The sequence below is a fragment of the Sus scrofa genome, chromosome 5 (assembly GCF_000003025.6).
Source record: "Sus scrofa isolate TJ Tabasco breed Duroc chromosome 5, Sscrofa11.1, whole genome shotgun sequence".
NCBI classification, from domain to species: Eukaryota; Metazoa; Chordata; class Mammalia; order Artiodactyla; family Suidae; genus Sus; species Sus scrofa.
In genome coordinates, this window is record NC_010447.5 from 2842347 (window position 1) to 2864239 (window position 21893).

The 21893-nt window shown below is 56.9% G+C and overlaps 1 protein-coding gene across 1 annotated transcript in view; it reads left to right on the top strand.

Annotated features, from left to right (window-relative positions):
* CERK (ceramide kinase) overlaps positions 1-21893 on the top strand; it is a gene marked incomplete at its 5' end in the record, with an annotated part of 51463 nt that overhangs the window by 23609 nt on the left and 5961 nt on the right. Inside the window, 11 exon segments of the mRNA XM_021093094.1 lie at positions 2166-2279; positions 2766-2888; positions 9238-9273; positions 9276-9362; positions 11358-11421; positions 12507-12652; positions 16729-16803; positions 17571-17723; positions 19545-19650; positions 20734-20810; positions 21407-21612. Coding sequence (XP_020948753.1) covers positions 2166-2279; positions 2766-2888; positions 9238-9273; positions 9276-9362; positions 11358-11421; positions 12507-12652; positions 16729-16803; positions 17571-17723; positions 19545-19650; positions 20734-20810; positions 21407-21612 — 1187 coding nt within the window.

The following is a 21893-nucleotide window of genomic DNA, read 5'->3' on the forward strand; positions in this document are numbered from 1 at the left end:
AGCATCAACGTGAGAGCCGTGTAACCTGAGGCCTGCCCTCGGCTTGGACCGGGCAGGCAGGCTTTCATCCCGACCAGAGGCCCGCCTCTGGCTTGGACCGGGCAGGCGAGCTCCCTTCCTTGGGTAGGAACCTGCCTTCGGGTTTTGCTGCCGTCAGGCAGGGTCCTTTTTTCAAGTCCCTGCATCTTCTCGGCTCCCCGCAGGGGAGGACAGAGCCTTGTTCACTGTGTCTGAGGCCCCCTGGGGATTGAACCCCAGTGGCAAGGCCCCCCCCCCCCAGACAGGGTAGGAGTCACCCCCCTTGGCCAGGTGCACGCAGGGGGTGGGGCGGGGGCTCTAGGGGGGAGGGGTGGGAAGGATGGGCTTAGACTTGGAAAGTTGGTGTCAGGCACCTGGGGGACATACAGGTGGCTCTCCAGGTGCACTTCTGGGACTCCGTGCTGAGGGCGTGGTCAGGGAAACAGGAACGAGGTCCCCTGTCCCTGTGAGACTGGCCTCAGTTTGCTCCTCGACTTGCTCTTTGGAAGAGGGTTGCCGAGCCCACCCTGAAAGGTGGCTCACGATTGGGGACATAGCCTTGCTGAGATGCCACCTTCCGGAGACATTGGCCAGCCTCTGGCAGCGCTGGGAGGGGTGCCACGGGCCTTCGGGCCTGAGCCCAGGGCTGCTGCTCAGACCCTACAGTGCCCAGGGCGGCCCCCCTGCAGAGGAGCCAGAGGGACAAGCCGTGGCCAGGGAATTGCCCTGGGAGTTGTGTGGCCTCAGAGGGACCCATCTGTTCTGGAATACTCCACTCAGAAGTTGCTCGAAGGGGGGTGTTGTGTTGTTACCTTACAAAGAGAGGGGTGATTCCCATGAGCCTTGGCCGCTGAGCATCCCCCGCAGCCCTGGGCTCATTTCTGCTCTAGGCTGGCTCGTCGCTGGTGTCACACCCTCTCCTGCAAGACCCAGGTCTCTAGTCAGGAGGCATCACGAATCTGAGCGTCACCAAAGTCACGAATGACTCACAGGATCACCCACTGAAAGTCTATAAATTATCAATCTCTCGTCTTACTGGTTTAGTCGGACTTGAAGAATCAGTCGTGGGCCACAGCGGAGGCCACCAACCGACCTCTAAGGGGAAAAAGACACCACAGTCCCTGGTCAAGCTACAGGGGCCGGTGCGGAGCCGCCTCCAGGCACAGCAGTTGAGCAAACACGCCGAGGTGTAGACAGCGAATTCGTGGATGCTCATTTATCCATGGACACCTTTTAATTTCACTGTTACCGACTAGAATGTGCCTGAGCTGTCTTGCAGGTGTCACAGCCAGGCTGAGGCTCACCAGGAATTGTAGGGCTCGTCTGGGACAGGGAGTTGGTGACGCCCACCAGCCTTCACCCGTGGCTTTGAGAACGTCCTTGCTCACCCTGGGGACATGTCTTCCAGCGTCTTTGCTTCCCAGCGCCTGTGCCGTCCTCGGCCAGTTTACCTGGAGCAGCAGGCCTGCTGCTGTGACTGGGTGTCCCGCAGTGGAAGGTCTCCTGAGCCCTCATCCCTCCGTCCATCCAAGCCTCCCCCTCTCCCCCGCAGTTGATTGGCCGGCTGGACCACCAGGCCTTTCCAGGCCCGCTGCCTGCCCTGCCCTGACTTGATGTGGCCCTGATTGACCTGCAGACTCCATGGTCCTGGGTCCCGGTCGCCCCTGGGTTTGTTTTTTGTTTTTTTGTTTTTTTAAATGGCCATACCCACAACATGTGGACTTGCCCAGGCCAGGGATTGAATCCAGGGATTTATCACAGGAGCTGGTCTGGAAAAGTCACAGCCTACGCTGGTGACCGGGGCTCAAATGCCCCACCTTCTGATAACATTGTTTCCCAAACCTACTCAGCTCTGCATTTGAAAATTACGTATAACTTGGAGTTGCTTGGTGGCTCAGCCGGTTAAGGATCCTGTGTGGTCACTGCTGTGGCGTGGGTTCGATCCCCAGCCCTGGAACCTCTGCCTACCGCAGGTGTGGCTAATAAATAAATGAGCAAATAAGATCAAGTTATGTATCACCTGTCCGCTTCCTTTTGGATTTCCGATGAGTCTTCAAGCAGAATGTTCCCAGCCCTTGGAGTCTGGCTCCTTGGAGTCATGTGAATTCTGTGAACCCTTTTGACACAAGGATGTGGTGTCTTTGCAGATGCCTGCTCTGTGCCCGTTTCCGAGATCATCACGGTTGAAGAAACAGACGTTAACGGGAAGCAGTACAGCAGCGGGAAGTGGCAGAAGATGGAAAGGCCTTACGCTTTCACAGGTACTGCGGCCGAAAGGCGCTTCAGTCACTCTGGCAGGTCACGTGAAAGGGGAATTTTTTGTCACTTGTTTAACACGCTCCTTGTGTCCTTGGTTTGTGTTGCTCTGTTTTGCTTTTTGGCCGCAGCGGGCAGCGGCTTGATGGGGGATCTCAGTTCCCAGCCCAGGGACTGACCCCAGGCCGCAGTGGTGAAAGTCCCGAGGCCTAACCGCTGGACCGCCAGGGAGCTCAGCTCCATCCTTGGTTTAATCTTTATCGAAAGGTCCTGATATCATTTTTTCCAAGCTCTGCTTCAAAGCAATGATATCTTTTTTCTCTTCTTTCTTTTTTTTTAACATGGGTGAAAAGAACTGAGAAATCGGCTCTTTTCCCTGATGAACCTCAGAGGGTGCTGGGGAGTCAGAAGAAAGGGGGCCCTGGGGACGTTTGGGTGTGAACCCGGGTTTGGTGTGGCCCGCGAGCTCACAGACGTGTTTCTCTGCGCAGTGCATCGTGTGAGGCGGGCCCGGCGGCACCGCTGGAGGTGGGCGCAGGTGACGTTCTGGTGCGCCGACGAGCAGGTGCACCAGCTGTGGCTGCAGACCCTCAGGGAGCTGCTGGAGAAGCTGAGTAAGTGGCGTGTGGGTGTGCGTGTGGCTCGGCCCCTGGTAACCACAGGGGATGTGAGGAGCCCCTGTGACTTATAAACGTGTCACTGAGCAGAGGACCAGCAGAGCGTGGGGCCCAGAGCCTGGCTCCCAGGCGTGGGCGCCTTTACCTGCCGGCTGCGAGCCCCTCGGTCCTCTGAGCCTCAGTTTCTTTGCCTGGGAAATGGGGCAGTAGCACCTGCCCTCGAGGTGAGTGGGGGATTAAACCAGGTGTGTGGGGAACACACCTCTGTCCCCTGAGGTGTGTCTGAACGTCCCAGCTGTGAATTATTGCTGTGTAACGAGAGTCCATGCCTCACACTTAACACACGGTAGGTGTCAACTCACTTTGTATCTGGACACACTTTCCTGTTGTTTGGGTACATTCTTAATACACAGTCTCAGCCCCTCAGGCTTCAACCACAGAAAAAGCATGCAATTAGGTTTTCTGTCTTTTAGTATGCATTTGGCATCTAGACCAGAAAACTGAATCATCCTGGGAGTTCCCGTTGTGGCTCAGCGGGATACGAACCTGACTGTATCCATGAAGGTGTGGGTTTGATCCCTGGCCCCCTCAGTGGGTTAAGGATCCGGTGTTGCCGTGAGCTGTGGTGTAGGTTGTTGACGCTGCTCGGATCTGGTGTGGCTGTGGCCGTGGTGTAGGCCGGCAGCTGCAGCTCCAATTCAAAAACTTCCATACGCCGCAGGTGCGGCCCTAAAACGAAAAAAGAAAAGAAAGAAAGCCGAGTTGTCCTTTCTGTGAAGGAGGCATCACGCAGGAGGAGCCTCAGAGAGACTCCTTGCTTGGAAAGGCACGTGTCGGGTCAGCGTCTGGGCGGAGGGACTGGGTCTCTGCCTTTCGCCATCTGATCCCACGGGGCTGGACGCTCTTCTCGGCCGGCCAGCCATCCGGCTTGTTCTGACCTCGCCCCTGTCCTGGCCGTGGTGCTGCCCTCTGCCTGGACCTCTGAACGAGTCTTCTCTGGAGTCCCAGCCTCCCTCCCCCACCCCTTCTCCAGAGCCTTCCTCCTCGGTCCCACCTGTCTCGCCCCTGCTGGCCTCAGGTTGTTTTCATGAGACCCTGAGGTTCAGCCTCCAAGAAAAAGTCCTCTGACCCCGCCTCCCATTGACTCTTGGCATCCCCCCCCCCCGGAAAAACCTATACAGTTGTGTATCTGCTACAGTCTGCTTGTATCTAAGGATACTATTTAACTCTGGAGTTCCTGCTGTGGTGCAGCGGGGTAGGGATCTGACTGCAGCGGCTCGGGTTGCTGCCGAGGCACGGATTCGATCCCCGGCCCAACACAGTGGGTCAGGGATCTGGTGTGGCTACAGCTGTGACATATATAGGAGGCAGCTGGTTCAGATTCCAACCCCTTGCCCGGGAACTCCCTTACGCCGCAGGTGTGGCTGAAATAAAGAAATAAAATATTACGTAATTCTGTTTTTGTCAGATGCTCTGCCATTTTCATCCTGTTACTGCCTGATGTCTGCCGCCACCCTCACCCGCAGCTGAGGGCCTCTTCCTGCTCGGTTCTCTTTTCTTTTCTTTCTCACTTCTTGTTGTTGTTGTTGCCCTTGCGGTACGGGGGGGAGTTCCTGGGCCAGGGGTCCAATCCGAGCTGGAGCTGCAGTCTACGCCGCAACTGTGGCAACGCCAGATCCTTAACCCACTGGATGCTGGGCCAGGGATTGACCCAGCGCCTCCGCAGAGATAAACCGGATCATTAACCCGCTGCGCCACAGTGGGAGCTCCTTTCTTCTTTTTAAAACCGAAGTATGGTTCATTTACCATGCTGTGTTCGTTTCTGCTGTGTAGCAAGGCGGCTGTTGTCTGTCTGCATTCTTTTTCTTACTCTCTTCCTTTACGGTTTATCACAGCATATGTTGACTCTAGTTCCCTGTGCTCGGACCTTGTCTATCCGTGCTGTGTGTAGCAGTTCGCCTGTGCCACCCCCAAGCTCCCAGTCCTTCCGGCCCCAGCCCACCTGCCGCTTGGCAGCCACAAGTCTGTGAGTGGGTTTCTGTTTTGTAGACCGGCTCACTTGTGTCATGTTTTAGATTGCACATGTAGGTGATATGGTACTTTTGTCTTTCTCTTTCTGACTTATTTCACGTAGTGTGGTCTGTCCGTGTTGCTGCAGGTGGCCGTATTCCATGCTTTTTATGGCTGAGTAGTAGTCCGCGGTGTGTGTACCACATCTCCTTTATCCGTCTGTCAATGGACATTTAGGTTGTTTCCATGTCTCGGCTCTTGTAAACGGTGCTGCTGTGGACGTAGGGGTGCACGCATCCTCTGACTACGGTTTTCTCTGGGTGTGTGGCCAGGAGCGGGATTGCTGGATCACATGGTAGTTCTGTTTTTTGGTTTCTCAGGAGCCTCCACACTGCTCGCCACGGTGTTGTACTCAGATTCCCACCGACAGTGCAGGAGGGTTCCCTTTCTCCACACCCTCTCGAGCATTTGTTAGTCCTACACTTTTTGGGGCTGGCCATTCTGATCGATGTGAGGTGGTGCTTCCCTGTGGGTTTGATTTGCAGGCCTCTGATAATTAGTGATGTGGAGCATTTTTTTCTTGTGCCTCTGGCCATGAGTATGCCATCTTTAGGGAAATGTCTATGTAGGTTTTCTGCCTGGTTTTGTTTGGTTTTGTTTTTTTAGGGCTGCACCTGAAGCATATGGAGGTTCCCAGGCTAGGGGTTTGAATCAGAGCTACAACTACCGGCCTCCACCACAGCCACAGCCACGCCCGATCCGAGCTGCGTCTGCGACCTACACCACAGCTCACGGCAACCCCGGATCCTTAACCCACTGAGCGAGGCCAGGGATCGAACCTGCGTCCCCATGGATGCCAGTCAGATTCGTTTCTGCTGAGCCACAATAGGAACAACTTCTGCCTATTTTTGATTGGATCGTTTGGGGTTTTTTGTTCCTGAGTTGTGTGAGTTGTGTGTGTGTTTGGGATTAAACCCTCGTCAGTCACGTCATTGGCAGCTGTTCCCCCCCCCCACCGCCCTGGGGTGGGGGGTGTCTTCTCATTTTGTTTATGGTTTCTTTTGCCATCGGGAGCTTCTCAGTTTGCTTAAACGCCGTTTATTTTTAAGTTGATTTTTATTTTTATGTACTTATTATCTTTAGCTGCAGCTGTGGCACCTGGAAGTTCCCAGAGCAGGGGCTGAACCTGCACCACAGCTGAGGCAGCGCCAGCCCCTCAACCCACTGCAGCACATGGAAACATTCCCCGTGTGTGTGTTTCTCCTCCATTTGTTGATTTTTGTTTTCATTTCTATTGCACTGGGAGACTGACCTAAGAGGCACGGGCACAATTTATGCAGGAGAATGTTTTGCCTATGTTCCCTGCCAGGACTTTCGTGGTGTCTTGTCTCTAAGCCTTTTCGAATTTATTTTTGTGCATGTCGGCGGGTGTGCTCTAACTTCACTGATTACAGGCAGCTTGTCCGGCTTTCCCAGCACCGCTTGACTTTTGCTCATGGTATATTCTTGCCTCCTTTGTTGGAGATTAGTTGACTGTAGGTGTGTGGGTTTATTTCTGGGCTCGATTCTGTCCATCGATCCGTATTTATGCCGTTGCCACACTATTTTGATTACTGTAGCTTTTGTCGTATTGTCTGAAGTCTGGGAGGCTTATGCCTCCTGCTTTATTCTTTTTCCTCAGGATTGTTTTGGCAACTCTGGGTCTTAGATGGTTCCATATAAATTTTCGGATTATTTTTCCAGGTCTGTGAAAAATGGCGCGGGTAATTTGATAGGAATTGCATTGAATCTGTAGATGGCTTTGGGTGGTGTGGCCCTCTTAACAGTATGAATTCTTCCAGTCTAAGAATCATCTTTAAGAGAAATTAATCATCCGTTTCTATCGAATCATCTTTGAATCATCTCTAATTTCCTACATCAATGTTGATAGTTCTCAGCATGTAAGTCTTTTGCCTCCTTGGTCAGGTTTATTCCTAAGGTTGTTTTTTTTTTTTTTTTAGTGCCATTTTAAAGGGTATTATTTTTTACGTTCACTTTCTGACATTTCATTATTGGTGTAAAGAAATGCAACTCATTTCTGGATGGTAACCTTGCACCCTGCTACCTTGTGGAATTCGTTTATTAGTTCTAGTAGGTTCTGTGCGGTGTCTTTATGGTTTTCCGTGTGTAGTATCATGTCATCTGCATGTAGTGACAATTTTACCTCTTCCCTTCTGCTTTGGATGCCTTTTACTTCTTTGTCTGGTCTTATTGCCATGGCCAGGACTTCCATGCTGTGTGGAATGGAAGCGGTGAGAATAGGCGTCCTTGTCTTTTTCCAGATCTGCTTAGTGTTTCCTTGAAGGATAACGAGATACAGAGCAGTTCTCAGGTCCTGTGTGTATGGCTCCCACACTGAGCGCCCTCGGGTAACCAGCGCCCAGATGAAGAGACAGTAAGTGCTGCCAGCCTCCGCTGAAGGTGACCTTTAACCCCTGGGTTCGTTCTGTGCTGCCGGTGAATTGGATCACAGCACACGCTGTTTGTCCGGCTCCTGTGAAGTTTATCCATGTTGCCATGTGTGGTGCAGGCGACTCCCTCTCAGGGCTGCGTGGGGTTCCGTGGGGTGAACATCTGGCCACTGATGGCCTCCTGACGCGGCTGTCGTGAGCAGTGGGGTTCTGGAATGCTCTGGCACGTGTCTCATGGTGCACACGTGCACACCTGGGAGCAGCCTTGGGGCCAGGCCGTGGCGTGTGCTGATCCTCAGAGCTGGCCACGCCGCCTTCCAGACTGGAGGTTCCAGACCCATGCCCACAGCAGGCGCCCCAGCGCTGCTGGCCCCACACTTAACCACACGTTTAAAGTTGTAGTTACTCTAGTGGGCGTTAGTCATCTTGCATCATGGGTTTAACTGGCACGTCTCTGATATCCAGCGAAGTGGAGAAATACATTCTTAGGTCCACAGGGCACCCGGAGATCCAGCTCTGTGACGTGTCTGTTCTGGTCCCTCGTCCATTTGTTTGCTGGGGTGTCGTCTTAACGACGTGTAGAAATTCTTTACATATTTGCAGATGTGACCCCTTTATTGGGCTTCTTTAAACTGGGTGTTTGAATTCTAGATCTTGTCTCCATTGTATAGCTTGTGTTTTTACTCTCTTTGTTCAATTCTTGTGCTAAACAGTCTTTCTCTCTCTCTCTCTCTCTGTTGGCTGCCCCTGTGGCCTATGGAAGTTCCTGGGCCGGGGATGGAGTCTGTGCCACCACTGCACCCTAGCTGCAGCAATACCAGATCCGTAACCCACTGCGCCGGGCCAGGGATGGAAACAGGGGCCCATAGGGACAAGCCACATGGTTGCCCACTCTGCCACCGTGGGGACTCCCTATTCATCTTTTTAAAAACCCAAAACTGTGGTCAGTGTGTGTCCTACTTAGGACATCTTTGCCTATCCCAACGCCAGGATGATGTTTGCTTAAAGCTTTGTGTCTTGGAGTTCCCTCGTGGCTCAGTGGGTTAGGGATCTGGGCACATCCGAGAAGAAAAGCCCTGTGTCTCACATTGGGTCTACGGTCCATTTGGAACGGGTGTGTGGAGTGAGGCAAGCCGTCCAGGTTCATGCCCCTTAAACATCAGTATCTGTTTCACCCCACGCCACGTGCAGGAAAGACTGTCCCTTCCCCATGGTGCTGCGGTGCTGTTATTTATTTGTGTTATCTGTGTACAGACATTTATTAGAATTTTGCGCGTCACCTTGTGTCCAATGACATTGCTAAATTCACTTATTAATTTTAAGAATTTGAGGATTCTTTTTGTAAACTGCGAATAAGGACAATTCTGGTTTTTTCCATCTTAGTTCTTGTGCATTTTTCTTTCCTTTTCTTACCCTTCGCCCCGGTTTGGCCTCCAGGGCGGGGGGAAGAGTCTTAAACCTGCTCTCAGGGAAACTTTTCATATCTATCGGGATGTGTCTTAGGTTTTTTTTTGCCTTTTTTTTAGGGCCGCACCTGCAGCATATGGAGTTTCCCAGGCTGAGGGTCGAATCCGAGCTGCAGCTACCAGCCTGCACCACAGCCACGGCCACAGCAGATCTGAGCTGCCTCGGCAGCCTACACCACGGCTCCCGGCAACACCAGATCCTCAACCCACGGAGCGAGGCCAGGGATCAGACCCCCATCCTCCTGGAACCTAGGCGGGGTTGTGGACCACTGAGCCACCACGGGAACCCCCGAAAAGGCTTCCTGTCAGATAGCACCGAGCAGGATTCTAGAAGCACCTCGGCTTGGTTTGGGGCGGCCCCGCGGCTCTTTGGCCACGGCCCCCCCTGGAGACCCGCTCCCCGCGCTCGCTGTTTTGCAGCCTCCAGACCCAAGCACTTGCTGGTGTTCGTCAATCCGCTGGGGGGAAAGGACACGGCCGGCGGGTCTACGAGAGGAAGGTGGCGCCGCTGTTCGCACTCGCCTCCATCACCGCCGAGATCATCGGTAAGGGCGACGGTGCCGCCAAGCGGGTGGCGCTTTGCACGCTGTCAGACGAGTCGAGCAAGGCGGAATGTTGGGGTGTTTGCATTCCGGAGTGAGCAGCGTGGAAAAGAGGGACGTGGACCTTTCTAGCCGGGTCTCAGCGTCGCAGGCGCACGGGAGGATCGCTAGGAGGATAGAGGGACAAAGATCGCGGGTACAGAGGAGTTTCGCAAGAGACAGAGCATCTAGTCAGACCTAGAAATAATTTCACCAATACGTCGCATCTTAAGAAACACAGTGGGGGAGTTCCCGTTGTGGCGCAGTGTGTTCAGATTCCAACTTCAGCGGCTCAGCTTCTGCAGAGGCGCGGGTTCGATCCCTGGTCGGGTGCAGTGGGTTAAAGGATCCAGCGTTACTACAGCTATGGTCTAGGTCGAAGCTGTGGCTTGGATTCAGTCTCTGGCCTGGGAGCTTCTCTGTGCCACAGGTGTGGCCACCAAAGAAGAGAGTCAGTTCCTGTGGCTCAGCAGTAAGGAGCCTGACTAGTTTTCATGAGGATGCAGGTTCGCTCCTTGGCCTCGCTCAGTGGGTTAAGGATCCGGGGTTGCCGTGAGCTGTGCTCTAGGTCGCCGATGCGGCTCAGGTCCCACGTTGCTGCGGCTGTGGTACAGACCGGCTACTGTAGCTCCGATTTGACCCCTAGGTTGGGAACTTCCATATGTTGCAGGTGCGGTCCTAAAAAGCAAAAAAAAAAAAAAAAAAAGAGAAGACACCTGATGGGATGCCTGGTTTGCAGCAGCCCTGAGTTTCCGAGCAATTTCTCGATGCCGGGAGGTGTGGGGAGGCGACTTTTCCCCTTCAGAGCTTTGAGGGTTTCGTGTAAACTTGGCAGTGTGGGTCGAGAGCCTCTAAAAGACGTGGGTTGTGCCCAGTCTTGGCGTTTTCTAAACCTTCCTGGAAAGAGTCAGCCGCATAAACTGATGTGCCCAGATACCCATTGCCGCGGTTGTTATAGGAACACACTGGAAACAGCTTCGGCTCCAAACCTGGAAACATGGAGACAGAATCATGGCAAATCTGGAGCAATCGTTCATAGCGCTTTCAAGTAGTCTTTACAAGAAATTTTTAATGATAAAAAAGTGTGATAAAATGTTGGAAAAACAAGGACAAGGAAATCAAGGACAAAATTGTGTGTGCAAGGGACTCTCAGAGTTTTTGTTTCACTGAGTGCACACACTATGGATTAACTCTACATTTTGGTATATTCCTACTTTTTTTTTTTTTTTTTTTTTTTTTTTTTTTTTTTTTTTGTCTTTTTGCCATTTCTTGGGCCGCTCCTGTGGCATATGGAGGTTCCCAGGCTAGGGGTCCAATCGGAGCTGTAGCCACCGGCCTACGCCAGAGCCAACAGCAACGCAGGATCTGAGCCGCGTCTGCAACCTACACCACAGCTCATGGCAACGCCGGATCGTTAACCCACTGAGCAAGGGCAGGGACCGAACCCGCAACCTCATGGTTCCTAGTCGGATTTGTTACCCACTGCGCCACGACGGGAACTCCATGTTCCTACATTTTTAAGTCTCTTGCCGACTAAGGGAAGACTATAAAACAGAAGATGCAATCTCTTTCAAAAAGAGTTATTTGTTGGTGGAGTTCCCATGCGGTGCAGCAGGTTAAGGATCTGGCTTTGTCACTGCAGCTGCTCTGGTCGCTGCCGTGGCGTGGGTTCGATCCCTGGCCCGGGAACTTGCACATGCCACAGGTGAGGCCAAAAAGAAAGAATATGAGGTCTTTACTGGTAGAGTGTATCTGAGGTAGGGCCGCTTTCCCCCGAGGGCAGAGCCAGCCCTTCCCGCGAAAGGGGTGTGGGTACGATCCAAGGAGGGACCTCTCACGGGAAGCCGCCTGAAGAACTCATGGGACCTCGTTTAAAAGCATGGTTTACGTGCCGTCTGCCTTAAACAAGAGTCACAGATTTGAGCAGAACCCACACAATGTGATGCTCTTTCCCCGCAGTGACAGAGCGCGCTAATCACGCCAAGGAGAGTTTATACGAGCTCAACATAGACAAATACGACGGGTGAGTGAGCGGCCGTCCTCTGGCGACTAAGTGGCCAGTTGCAGTCAAGTGTCCCCCGTCTGTCTTCGTTCCCTTCACCCCCTCTCCTTACATCGCTTTCCCTCGTTGTGGACTAAACCCACGTCTCCTAGAAAACCGGAAAAGGCAGAAAAACTCGGAGTCGTAGGTTCTTGTGCTGCTTGGGAAACCCCGTTTAAAGGTTTTGTCTTCCCTTTTGTCTGCTGCCTGCGTGTCCGTCTTTTCCGTGTCATTTGAAAGTATGGCATCGACGTGATTGTCGTTTGCCCCTAAATACTTGGGATGTGCTCTTACAGGGTCAGAATGCAATGGTGAGGAGTTCCCTGGTAGTTCAGTGGGTTGAGGATCCGGCGTTGTTACTGCTGCAACCGTTTGGGGTGCTGCTATGGTGGGAGTTCGATCCCTGGCCTGGGCACTTCATGCTGTGGCCGAAAAACCCAAATGCAGTGATGGGACATCAGCACGGATACGATGCAGTTACCTTAAGTTTGCTGTGCTTATCCAGAGCCCGCCCCGTGTTGTTTGTTTCTCTGAAGCAGAAGAGCTTGGGTCCTGATTGCCTGCAGTCAGTGGTGGTGTCTCTCTGGTCCCTGTAACTTGGAGCAGATCCTCAGCCTTCTTGGGGTGGCTGCATTGTGAGGGAAGGGGCAGACACTTTGCAGCACGTCCCTTGGTCTTGGGTCTGTGCGTGTCCCCTTGTGCCTCCCTCCCTGCCTTGTCTTTTTAGGGCCACAGTGCGGCATATGGAAGTTCCCAGGGGGCCACATCCGGCCACAGCAATGCGGGATCTGAGCCTCATCTGTGACTTACATGGTAGGCCGTGGCCAGAACCTGCAACCTCTGGGAGCCTGGCTGGCGGCTGTGGCGGGCGTGGGGAGGGCTGTCTCTGCAGGGCTTGGGCACAGGCCCGGCTCTAAAGAGATCTGATGCAGGAAGGGAGGAGAAACGGAGGGGTGGGGCTGCGGCGAGGGGGCCCTCGAGCCTGGGCCCCTGGGGCGAAGGCCCCGGTGCGCCTCGGAGCGGGCGGGCGGGGGGCGCCGCGGCCTCACCGCTGTGTTCCTTCGCAGCATCGTCTGTGTGGGCGGCGACGGCATGTTCAGCGAGGTCCTGCACGGCCTGGTGGGCAGGACGCAGAGGGACGCCGGCGTGGACCAGAACCACCCCCGGGCGGCGCTGGTGCCCAGCCCGCTGCGGATCGGCATCATCCCTGCGGGTACGGAGGCTGGGCCGGCGGGGTCGGGCGCGAGCGCGGACTCGGGTCGGGCTGCTCCTGGGCTTTCCCTGCAGGGCCCTGACTTTGTCAGGGTGCTTGCATCACCGCGCCTGTCACTGGGGCCTCTGAGCCAGGGCTCCTCACCCGTTAAAGGGCCGCGACCACTGCTGCCTGTGGAAGGGGCCCTGTCCCCTCCCCCGGCGGCGCTGAGAACCCAGCCGCTGGGGAGGTGGCTCTTTGGTGGTGGGCAGGGGCGGGGGCACTGAGTTGTCACTGCGCTTCCGGATACAGTCGGGGAGAAGGGGAGCAGGCGTCTCTGGAAGCAGGGCCTGGTGCCTGGAGCGAGGCCTCCGGGGGTGACGAGGTCAGGGGCTGGCCGTGGCCAGAGGGGCTGGCGCAGTGTTTTGTGTCTCTGGTTCTTTGAATAAACACCAGGTAGACGGTGAGGCAGGGCTTGCCAACAACTCGGTGGGAGGCGGCCCCTTCCTCGCCCTGTGTCTGGGCCTTCAGGGGCCATGCACGGGTGGCGGGGACCCTGGTGGGTCAGGCTCCAGGGAACATCCTCGACCTCGGCTCTGAATGGTGCCTTGACCAGTTTCCTGGGTGAGGATGCCGGGTGGGAGGTCGAGGTGGTGAGGTCGCCCGGAAGGGCGGGGGAGGTGGAGTTCAGAGGCCGCCCCGCCCCCGCCCCGCCCTCCCCTCGCCCCCGCCCTCCCCTCGCCCCTCCTCACCTCGCCCCGCCCTCTCGGGGCCCCGCCCCGAAGTCTGTCTGCACTTGACTGGGCACCAACTGTGGTTCAGGGCGTCCCCTCGGTGAGTCACAGGTCCCCCAACGTTGCTTCCAGGTTTAATCCCGTATGTGCTGCTTCTGGACTACATGAATTTTGTCTGCTTTCCATTCATTCCCCCTTCAGGCCTTTTCTCACCATTTGCCGCCGTAGCACTGATGCCTAAGACCCTAAGCTACTGAAGTGGTGACAGCACCAGAGCTCACGCGGGCCCTGCATGCTGCAGCCCGGCTGGACTGAGTTGTGGGATCAGGGCTTTGAGGCTCAGCAGACACACAAACAGCGTGGCATCAAAGGGTCCCCAATAGTGGGCACAGTGCGGAGAAAACGCTGGGGCTGGGTTTGGGCGAGTGGCTGGGAGCACTTCTTCCAAGGGGGGCCAGGGGCCTTTCCGAGAGGTGACAGGTAGAGGGCCGGGCACAGGCCACGCCAAGGGTCAGTTGGGGCAGAGGGCGATGATGGGAGCCAGCTGTGTGCTCAAGGCCGGGGGCTGGAGGGGCTGGAGAAGGGCCCTGGGTCAGGCTTGTATCTTGAGGGCCAGTGTGACACCACCCCCCCACTCCCACCCCCTTTCCAGTCTACAGCAGAGGTTGGGGTGGGGTGGGGGGCAGCAGGATCCAGCCCAGGCGCCAGGGGGCCTTTGCAGTGTGACACCACTACCAGGGGGCGGGAGGACAGTGGCCTGCATCTGGGACAGGGTGCTCCAGGCAGAAGGAGTGGCACGTGCAGAGGCCCTAAGGCAGGGGCAGGCTTGGCTGTGGGTGGTGCTGTCAGGTCAGGTGTTGCGAGCAGGTGAGTAGGAGGCAGAGCATAGGTGGGGGGCTCGGGTGGGGACTGGCCCCACAAAGCCAGGCTGATCACCTTCTTTAAAAATCCTGCTTTTCAGCAAACTAATCCCTGGGGTCTGTTAGAAACTCGCCATTTCATTGCCCGAAGGACGGGGAACACACGTCCATCGCAGGCCCGCGAATCCTCTGCTTTGTCTGTAGCTCCAAGCGCCTGCAGGTTCTGCACCATCTCTCAGTCCCGTGGAAGCCCTGGCCGTTAGTTCCTAGTGAGTGAGCTTGGAAACGCGGGCCACGTCCAGCCCAGCCCCCTGGGGCAGGCGGTTTGCCTGAGGTGTGGCCCTGGCCTGACCGTCTGTCTGACCAGGAAGGCCGTCAGCCTGTCCCAGCTGTGCCCGCTGTTCCCACAGGAAACGCCTCTGATGACGAGACGCCCTCGTTGTGACCAGTCATCAGAAGCGCAGGTGGTTGTAAGTTGACTGTGTGGCAGGTCAGAAATGCTGGCTTCTCCCCCCAAAACAGATCCCTACCTGAAGTTCTTTGTAAGACTTTCAACTGGGTTTTTATGTCTGCTTGATACAGAGCAGTTGGATTCTTCATTTCCAGGCCCAGAAAGAAAGACTTTATTTTTTTATTTTTTGTCTTTTTGCTGTTTCTTGGGCCGCTCCTGGCAGCATATGGAGGTTCCCAGGCTAGGGGTCGAATCGGAGCTGTAGCCGCCAGCCTATGCCACAGCCAGAGCAACGCGGGATCCGAGCCGCATCTGCAACCTACACCACAGCTCACGGCAACGCCGGATCGTTAACCCACTGAGCAAGGGCAGGGACCGAACCTGCAAACTCATGGTTCCTAGTCGGATTCGTTAACCACTGCGCCACGACGGGAACTCCGGAAAGAAAGACTCTAAATGTCTGAAGGACATGAAACCCCTATTTGTTCATCTCCGTTGAGGTCATTGCTGGATTTCTACTGATTAAAAGATTTCTGAGAACACAAGTTCTATCTGAGCAAATGCAGGCGAGGCTGGGTGTCTGATCAGATGTGTCCCGAGGGTGGTTTGTGAAGACAGTTAAACGGTGCCCTCGGCTGAGGGAGGCGTGGGCTCTGGGGCAACTGCTGGAAGGTTTAGGTGCCAAAGGATTCTGCCTTGGGAGCAGTTCACGTTCATTTAGTGGCTCTTCTGAAGGTGATTCTCTCAGCAACGTTTCTACCTGTTAGTGGGCGCCCGCAGCCAGAGGGAGTGGGGGATGGTCGGAAACCACGTAGTTTTCCCGAAATACCGTTGATTACATTTTAAGAATGAGCCCCTCCTATTAGCGTAAACATTGATTTAAACAGTTTTACTTTGGGGCTCATTTTTGGAATGAGATGGCGTTCAAGTCTTCAGATTAACACAAAAGAAAAATAGCTGTATGAGAAGTACGAGTTTGTGTGTATTTATATCTCAGGCTGGAACAGATTCTGTTCCTCTGGATGGCAAAGGCTGTTTGCCGTCCAGCGCGTCTGTCTAGAACCACGAGCTTTCAGGCTCCCTCGGACGTCGCTTAGGACAGGCCTTGTGGGGTGTCTGGGGCCCGAGGGCCCAGCATCCACCTGCCCGCGGCCGGGCCTGTGCACCTGTTCATGCTGCGGCCATTTCCTGTCGGGTCTCGGTCTTGCTGGTTGTGTGTCTGTGTGGTTAGTTATTGAGCGGTTCTGGGTCCGTCAGTTTATTCTCCACGGGTTCTGAGCTCTTCAGCAGTCGCGACACGGGGTGGATTGCTGTGCCCCACCCCGAACCCACTGATCAGAGTCTCGGCCGTGGGCTGCCCTGCTATAAAGAAGCGCCTGGGAGATTCTCTGCCCCCTCAGGTGGAGGGCGGAGACTGGGGCAGGCCCCTAGCATCACCCCCGTGCCCCTGGGGTCCAGGCGCTAGCTGGGTGCTCTGAGGTCACCCCCACTTAGAGATGGGCATGGGCAGGAGTTGGCGGAGCCCTGGCCAAGCCTGTGGGGTTCAGAGCGGGGCCAGCTGGACTCACACGCCCATCAGCGGGTGGCTGCTGTGCCCCAGGACTCAGGCGGGTGGGCTCTGGGCTCGCTCCACGCACGGCAGGTCTGTGGGGCTTTTTCTGCGACCTGTGTGAGCTCTTCTTGCCTCGCTGCACCTTCCCACTGGCCGCGTCTCTGCGCAGAGACCCTCTGATCTCGTGGTCTGGGGCCCTGGGGCTGCTGCCCGTCTTTGTAGCAGCTGGGAGTGGGGACACCATGCAGGGCGCCGAGCCGCAGGCCCCTCCCCAAGACGGGGCTCAGGAGCAGCCCTGAAAGCTCTGAGGAGCTGGCTGATATCCGGCCAAGGTCAGTCTCCGTGTTCTTGATGACTCAGCCTCAATGATTAAATCTCGTAGGTGAGTTTGCCTCTGTTGTTCTGATGTGCGCCAGGGCCGTGGAGGAGCCCAGCACTCTCGGGAACTCATGGCAGTCCTCAATTTATTCGTCACGTTAAGGCCCTTGTCCCCCTTTTAGGGTCCACGGACTGTGTGTGTTATTCGACGGTGGGCACGAACGACGCGGAAACCTCAGCTCTGCACATCATCCTGGGTAGGCGTCCTCCCAGCGCTGGGCTTGCTCGCTCCCCGCGCTCCCGCGGGCGTCCACCAGCAGGACCCTGACTGCTGCCTCTTCCCTGCCGTCTCCCAGCCCAGTCCCCAGGGGGGACCTGCAGAACCCTCCAGTGCCTCCCCTCCAAGTCCTGGGGGTCCCGGGCACCCTGCACCCTGGCCGGCTGTCCCCAGTGTCCCCTGCACCAGCAGGTGCCCCTCAGCCCTGACCCGCCCCCACAGAGAGCCCTGCACTCTGTCCTCCCCCCTCGTCACCCTGTTAGAACAGGCCTTCCTGGCTGGACCCTGTCCCTCGCCACCCCACACCGCTTGTCACACTGCACAGAGCTGTCCAGGTGCCAGCAGGGCACACGTGTGGCTTCTGGTCCTTGTCCCTGCTGGCAGTGCAGCTCACAGCCACCCAGAGTCTCGGGAGGGCTGTGTTTCCAGAGGGCGCGTCCGTGGTTGTACCTTCTAGAATGCCCCGCGCCTTCTCCTCCTCCCCGAGTCCACTTCCTCTTACTTAGTGGCGTTTCGCAGGCTTCATGGTCACAGTGTTTGTCCCCCCCACCCCCACCCCCACCCCGCAGAACAGCTTTCCAGGCCTCTTTAGGAAAAGTGAGTCAAATGTAGTCATTTCAGCCGAGAGCAGGCAGCCCCAAGGGAGACAACCGTGGCCTTGGCTGAGACCGCCGTCCGCGCGTCTTCGCTTTCGGGCCGCGAGCCGTCGGGCCGGCCAGGCGCTGCTAGGGCGGCCTCTCTCCGCAGGGGACTCTCTGTCCATGGACGTGTCGTCCGTGCACCACGGCGGCACGCTGCTGCGCTACTTCGTGTCCCTGCTGGGGTACGGCTTCTACGGGGACCTCATCAAGGACAGTGAAAAGAAGCGGTGGATGGGCCTCGTCCGCTACGACTTCTCAGGTGACCCATTAAGGGGGCGGGGGGGGGGGTGGGAGTGGGGGGCCGGGGGCCGCGTAGAGAGGCCCGAGGGGAGGACGCCAGGGCGGCTGCTCAGCGCAGTGGCGAGAACACAGGCGATGCTTGTCTGTTGAGTGTGCCGACCCCCGAGCCCGGCGCATCTTGCTTGCAAACAATTGCCGTAACGACACCCGAGGCGACAGCCCCGTGAGGAGGACAGTGACACGGTTTCAAGTGCAGCGAGAATTCCTAAAGTATAACCGGGACGCGAAGTGAGCAGATGCTGTTGAAAAAGTGGCTCAGGGCAGGGGCACCACAAGCCTTTAGTTTAAAAACAAAACAAAGCAAAAGCTCAATCTGCGAGGCCCAGTAAAATGAAGAACGATAAGTGGAGGTATCCCTGTGTAAATTGAAGAATTCCAAGCACTAATATCTAAACACTAAAGTCTTTTGGGGGAGAGAGAGGAGTAATACCTCGGTGAGCTTGACTCATTAAAAATACCTGCTTAATCAAGTACAGCGTTGGAGTTCCCGTCGTGGCACAGTGGTTATCGAACCCAACTAGGAACCACGGGGTTGCGGGTTCGATCCCTGGCCTCGCCAAGTGGGTTAAGGATCCAGCGTTGCCGTGAGCTGTGGTGTGGTTCACAGACGCAGCTCGGATCCGGCGTGGCTGTGGCTCTGGCGTAGGCCGGCGGCTACAGCTCCAATTGGACCCCTAGCCTGGGAACCTCCATATGCCCTGAGTGCAACCCTAAAAAAGACGAAACAATTTAAAAAATGAAAAAGTACCGTGTGGCTTTAAAATAAAAACAGAAGAACCGCCGGAGTGGCACATGTGCGGAAACCCTGATGAGGAAGAGGTGAGATGAAGTGAAGAAAGCCAGGGGCGCTTCAGTGACCTAAGTGCCATTGTCCCAGCCACCCGAGGTCGGGCCAGCGGTTCAGGTCTCGGGCCCCCGGGAGGGCAGGCCCCACGTTGCGTCCCTCCACGGGACTAGGTCCAAGGTGCCCAGCCGCATGCCAGGTGCCAGAGGAGCAGGACGGGCAGGCCCAGGTCCTGGGCTGGAGGGCAGCTGGGTCGGAGCTGAGGCCACCCCGTGTGTTCTGGCCTGTGCCCTTGTCACCTTGTGCTGATGGCATGTGATGAGTGGGGCCTGGGTACCATGTTGAAGGAGGGAGGCCTCAGTGCTGGGGGCCAGGGTCCACTGGCCCACCGTGACACAGACGTGACCGTGGCCAGCGCCTGCCCAGCCTCTGGCTTGGGGGAGTGGGGTTGCCATTGGACACACAGGCTAATGCAGGGTCCTGCTGTGGCCCGGGCACCCTCAGGCCCTGCCCTCCATGTCCTGCTGGCCAACTTCGCCAGGTTGGCACATCTGGTAGGTGTGAGGAAGGCCAGGCAGCCTTGGGGGAGCCAGCAGCACGGCAGGCCACACACTGTGGTTTGCCAGAGGGGGGAGTCACTGTCTGCTGGTCGTGCTGCGTGGCCTTTCTTCTGAGTTCTTCAGGACACCAAAGCTGTGGATGATGGGGTCACGCCTTCAGAGGGCAGGACCCAGAGGCCACCACGTCAAGGCCACCAGGGGTCACTGGTGTCAAGGGTCCCCTTTGCTGGCGTAGAAGGCAGCTCTGGGGGCCAGGAACCATAGTCCCCAGGGCGGTGGGGGGCTCAGCCTGGAGCAGGAGGGGCCCCTGTGCTCCCATAGGCGCTCTGTCCCCGGGCATTTGGGGTGACCCGCGCCCGCTGCTCTGCGGAGGCTGGAGGCTCAGCCTCCTGTCCAGGGAGTGAGGCGTGTGGGGTCTCTCGTCTCGCCCTCCCAGGCCTGAAGACCTTCCTGTCGCATCACTGCTACGAGGGCACGGTGTCCTTCCTCCCGGCGCAGCACGCCGTGGGCTCTCCCAGGGACAGGAAGCCCTGCCGGGCGGGGTAAGCACGGTCTCGTGGGTTTCCGCTCAGTGATGGGGGTGGGCCGGGCTGTCCACGTTGGCTTCTGTTGGGAACTTGCCGTGTAGACGGAAGATGCCCGTTTCGCGTGGCCAGTGTCATGCCTGGGGTCCCACGGGGTCCCAGTACCCTGGAGGACTTCCTGCTGTGGCCCAGGGTCAACCTGGTGGCAGGCTCCCGTCACCCTGTCTGCTCCAGCGGGGAGTCCTCGGGCCCCCCCTGCTGGGGGATCTGAAGTGAAAAACACGTGTCAGAAGTGGTGAAGACGAGTCCCTTTACGGACAGCTCTGTTCGCCTGCGGGGCGTCCAGCAGGCTGTGGCTCCGCCAGGTGGGGGCCGGGGCCAAGGGCGGGGCTGAGGCTGAGCTGACATTTCTACAGACGCACCGGCGACAAGCGGCGGTGCCTTTTCCACCCTGGGAGCCCCCAGCGTGCCCTGCAGCACGTGCCTGGTATCAAGCAGAGCCTGGAGTGAAGGTTAAAATCAGTCGCCCTCTGCCCCACACCCGCTGGCCGCCGTCTTGTCCCTACTCTGGGGTCTGAGGACGCAGGCTCTGGGGCTTTGATGGACTCGAGGTCTTCTGTCCCCCGGTCCTTGCCCTGTTTAAGTCAAGAATTTGAGGTCGCGAAAGTGAGTGGTCAGAGGCCCGGCCGCTGACTCAGCGGCTGACAAAGCTCATTCGCCGGCGGGGCCCCTGGCCCGCTTGATGGCACGCGTCCTGTGGGGCCCAGGACCTGTCACAGGGACGGGAACAAAGTCTCAGGCCGGGGTGCACTGCGGGGACCTGCACCTCATGGCTTCTCCGCACTGGTGCCACGCAGGCTCCCCGGACGGCGGGCCTGCGGGCCTCGTGGGACGCACCTTGCTTTTTGTAACGTCGGTGCATTTTTGAGTAGGACATGTTGTCTGTGTCGTTTTCAGAAGCGGATCGGGTCCTGAGAACTTACTGTGTAAACGCGATGTCTTTAAGTAAGGCTTTCGAAACGGGGCTCCGTTACAGGAGCCGAGCGGACGCAGGGTTCGTCCTGCGCTTTGACGTCTTGGGGGGCCCTTCTTCTCCTCCAGGTGCTTCGTTTGCAGGCAGAGCCGGCAGCAGCTGGAGGAGGAGCAGAAGAGGTCGCTGTACGGCTTGGAGAGCACGGGTACCGCCCGGGGTCCCCCCGCCCCGCTGCCTCCCCCACGTCTTTGTGCACCTGCTTCCTCTGTAGCTCCAGGCAGTGCACGCGGTGTCTTTGCCAGGCTCCAGGAAGAGCAGGTTTTGTGGGAGTGCCCACCTTGCCACGGTCCCCCGAGTCGCCGCTGTGGCGCCAGCCAGCTAGGGTGCTCTAGAGCTGGGGTCAGTGAGTGGTTGGTTAAGGGCTTGGGCTCAGCAGTGCTCCAGAAACTTCTTGTGGGTGCCAAAATTTGAGTTTTATGTCCCTATCACACGTCACAGAATACTTTTCTTCTTTTGATGTTTTTTCCAACCATTTAAAAATGTGGAAGTTATTCTTGGCTCACAAGCCGCACGAGACCAGGTGATGGGCCGGATTTGGTGACCCCTGCTCTAACCTGTCCAGAAGCGCCCTCGGCCCGGCCTCTCGGGAGGTGACCTCTGGGCAGGGCAGTCGGTCTCCTGTGTCGACGAGGAGAGGCCAACTGCACGGCACGTTGGTAGAGACCCGTGCCCGTCCCCTCGGACGCCTGCCCGCCCGGCTCGCATTTAAGGTGCGCTGTGCTGTGCTGCTTTGTGCTTCAGAGGAGGTGGAAGAGTGGAAAGTCATCTGCGGGCAGTTCCTGGCCATCAACGCCACCAACATGTCCTGCGCGTGTCCCCGGAGCCCCAGGGGCCTCTCGCCGGCCGCCCACCTGGGGGACGGGTCGTCCGACCTCATCCTCATCCGGAAGTGCTCCAGGTTCAACTTCCTGAGGTTCCTTGTCAGGCACACCAACCAGGGGGACCAGGTGAGTGGCGCTGCCTCTACGCGGCCCGCGTCGGCGGGGACGCCCCGGTCTCTGCCTTGCAGGATCCGCGAGGAGTTCAGGTGGAAGGAGGGGGGGCTTTTCTATTCACATTTCACCCTTTTTATTATTATTATTATTATCTTGTCTTTTTCGGGCCGCACCTGCGGCATGTGGAGGTTCCCAGGTCAGGGGTCGAATCGAGCTGCAGCTGCCGCCCTACACCACAGTCACAGCAACGCCAGATCCTTAACCCACTGAGCGAGGCCAGGGATCGAACCCAC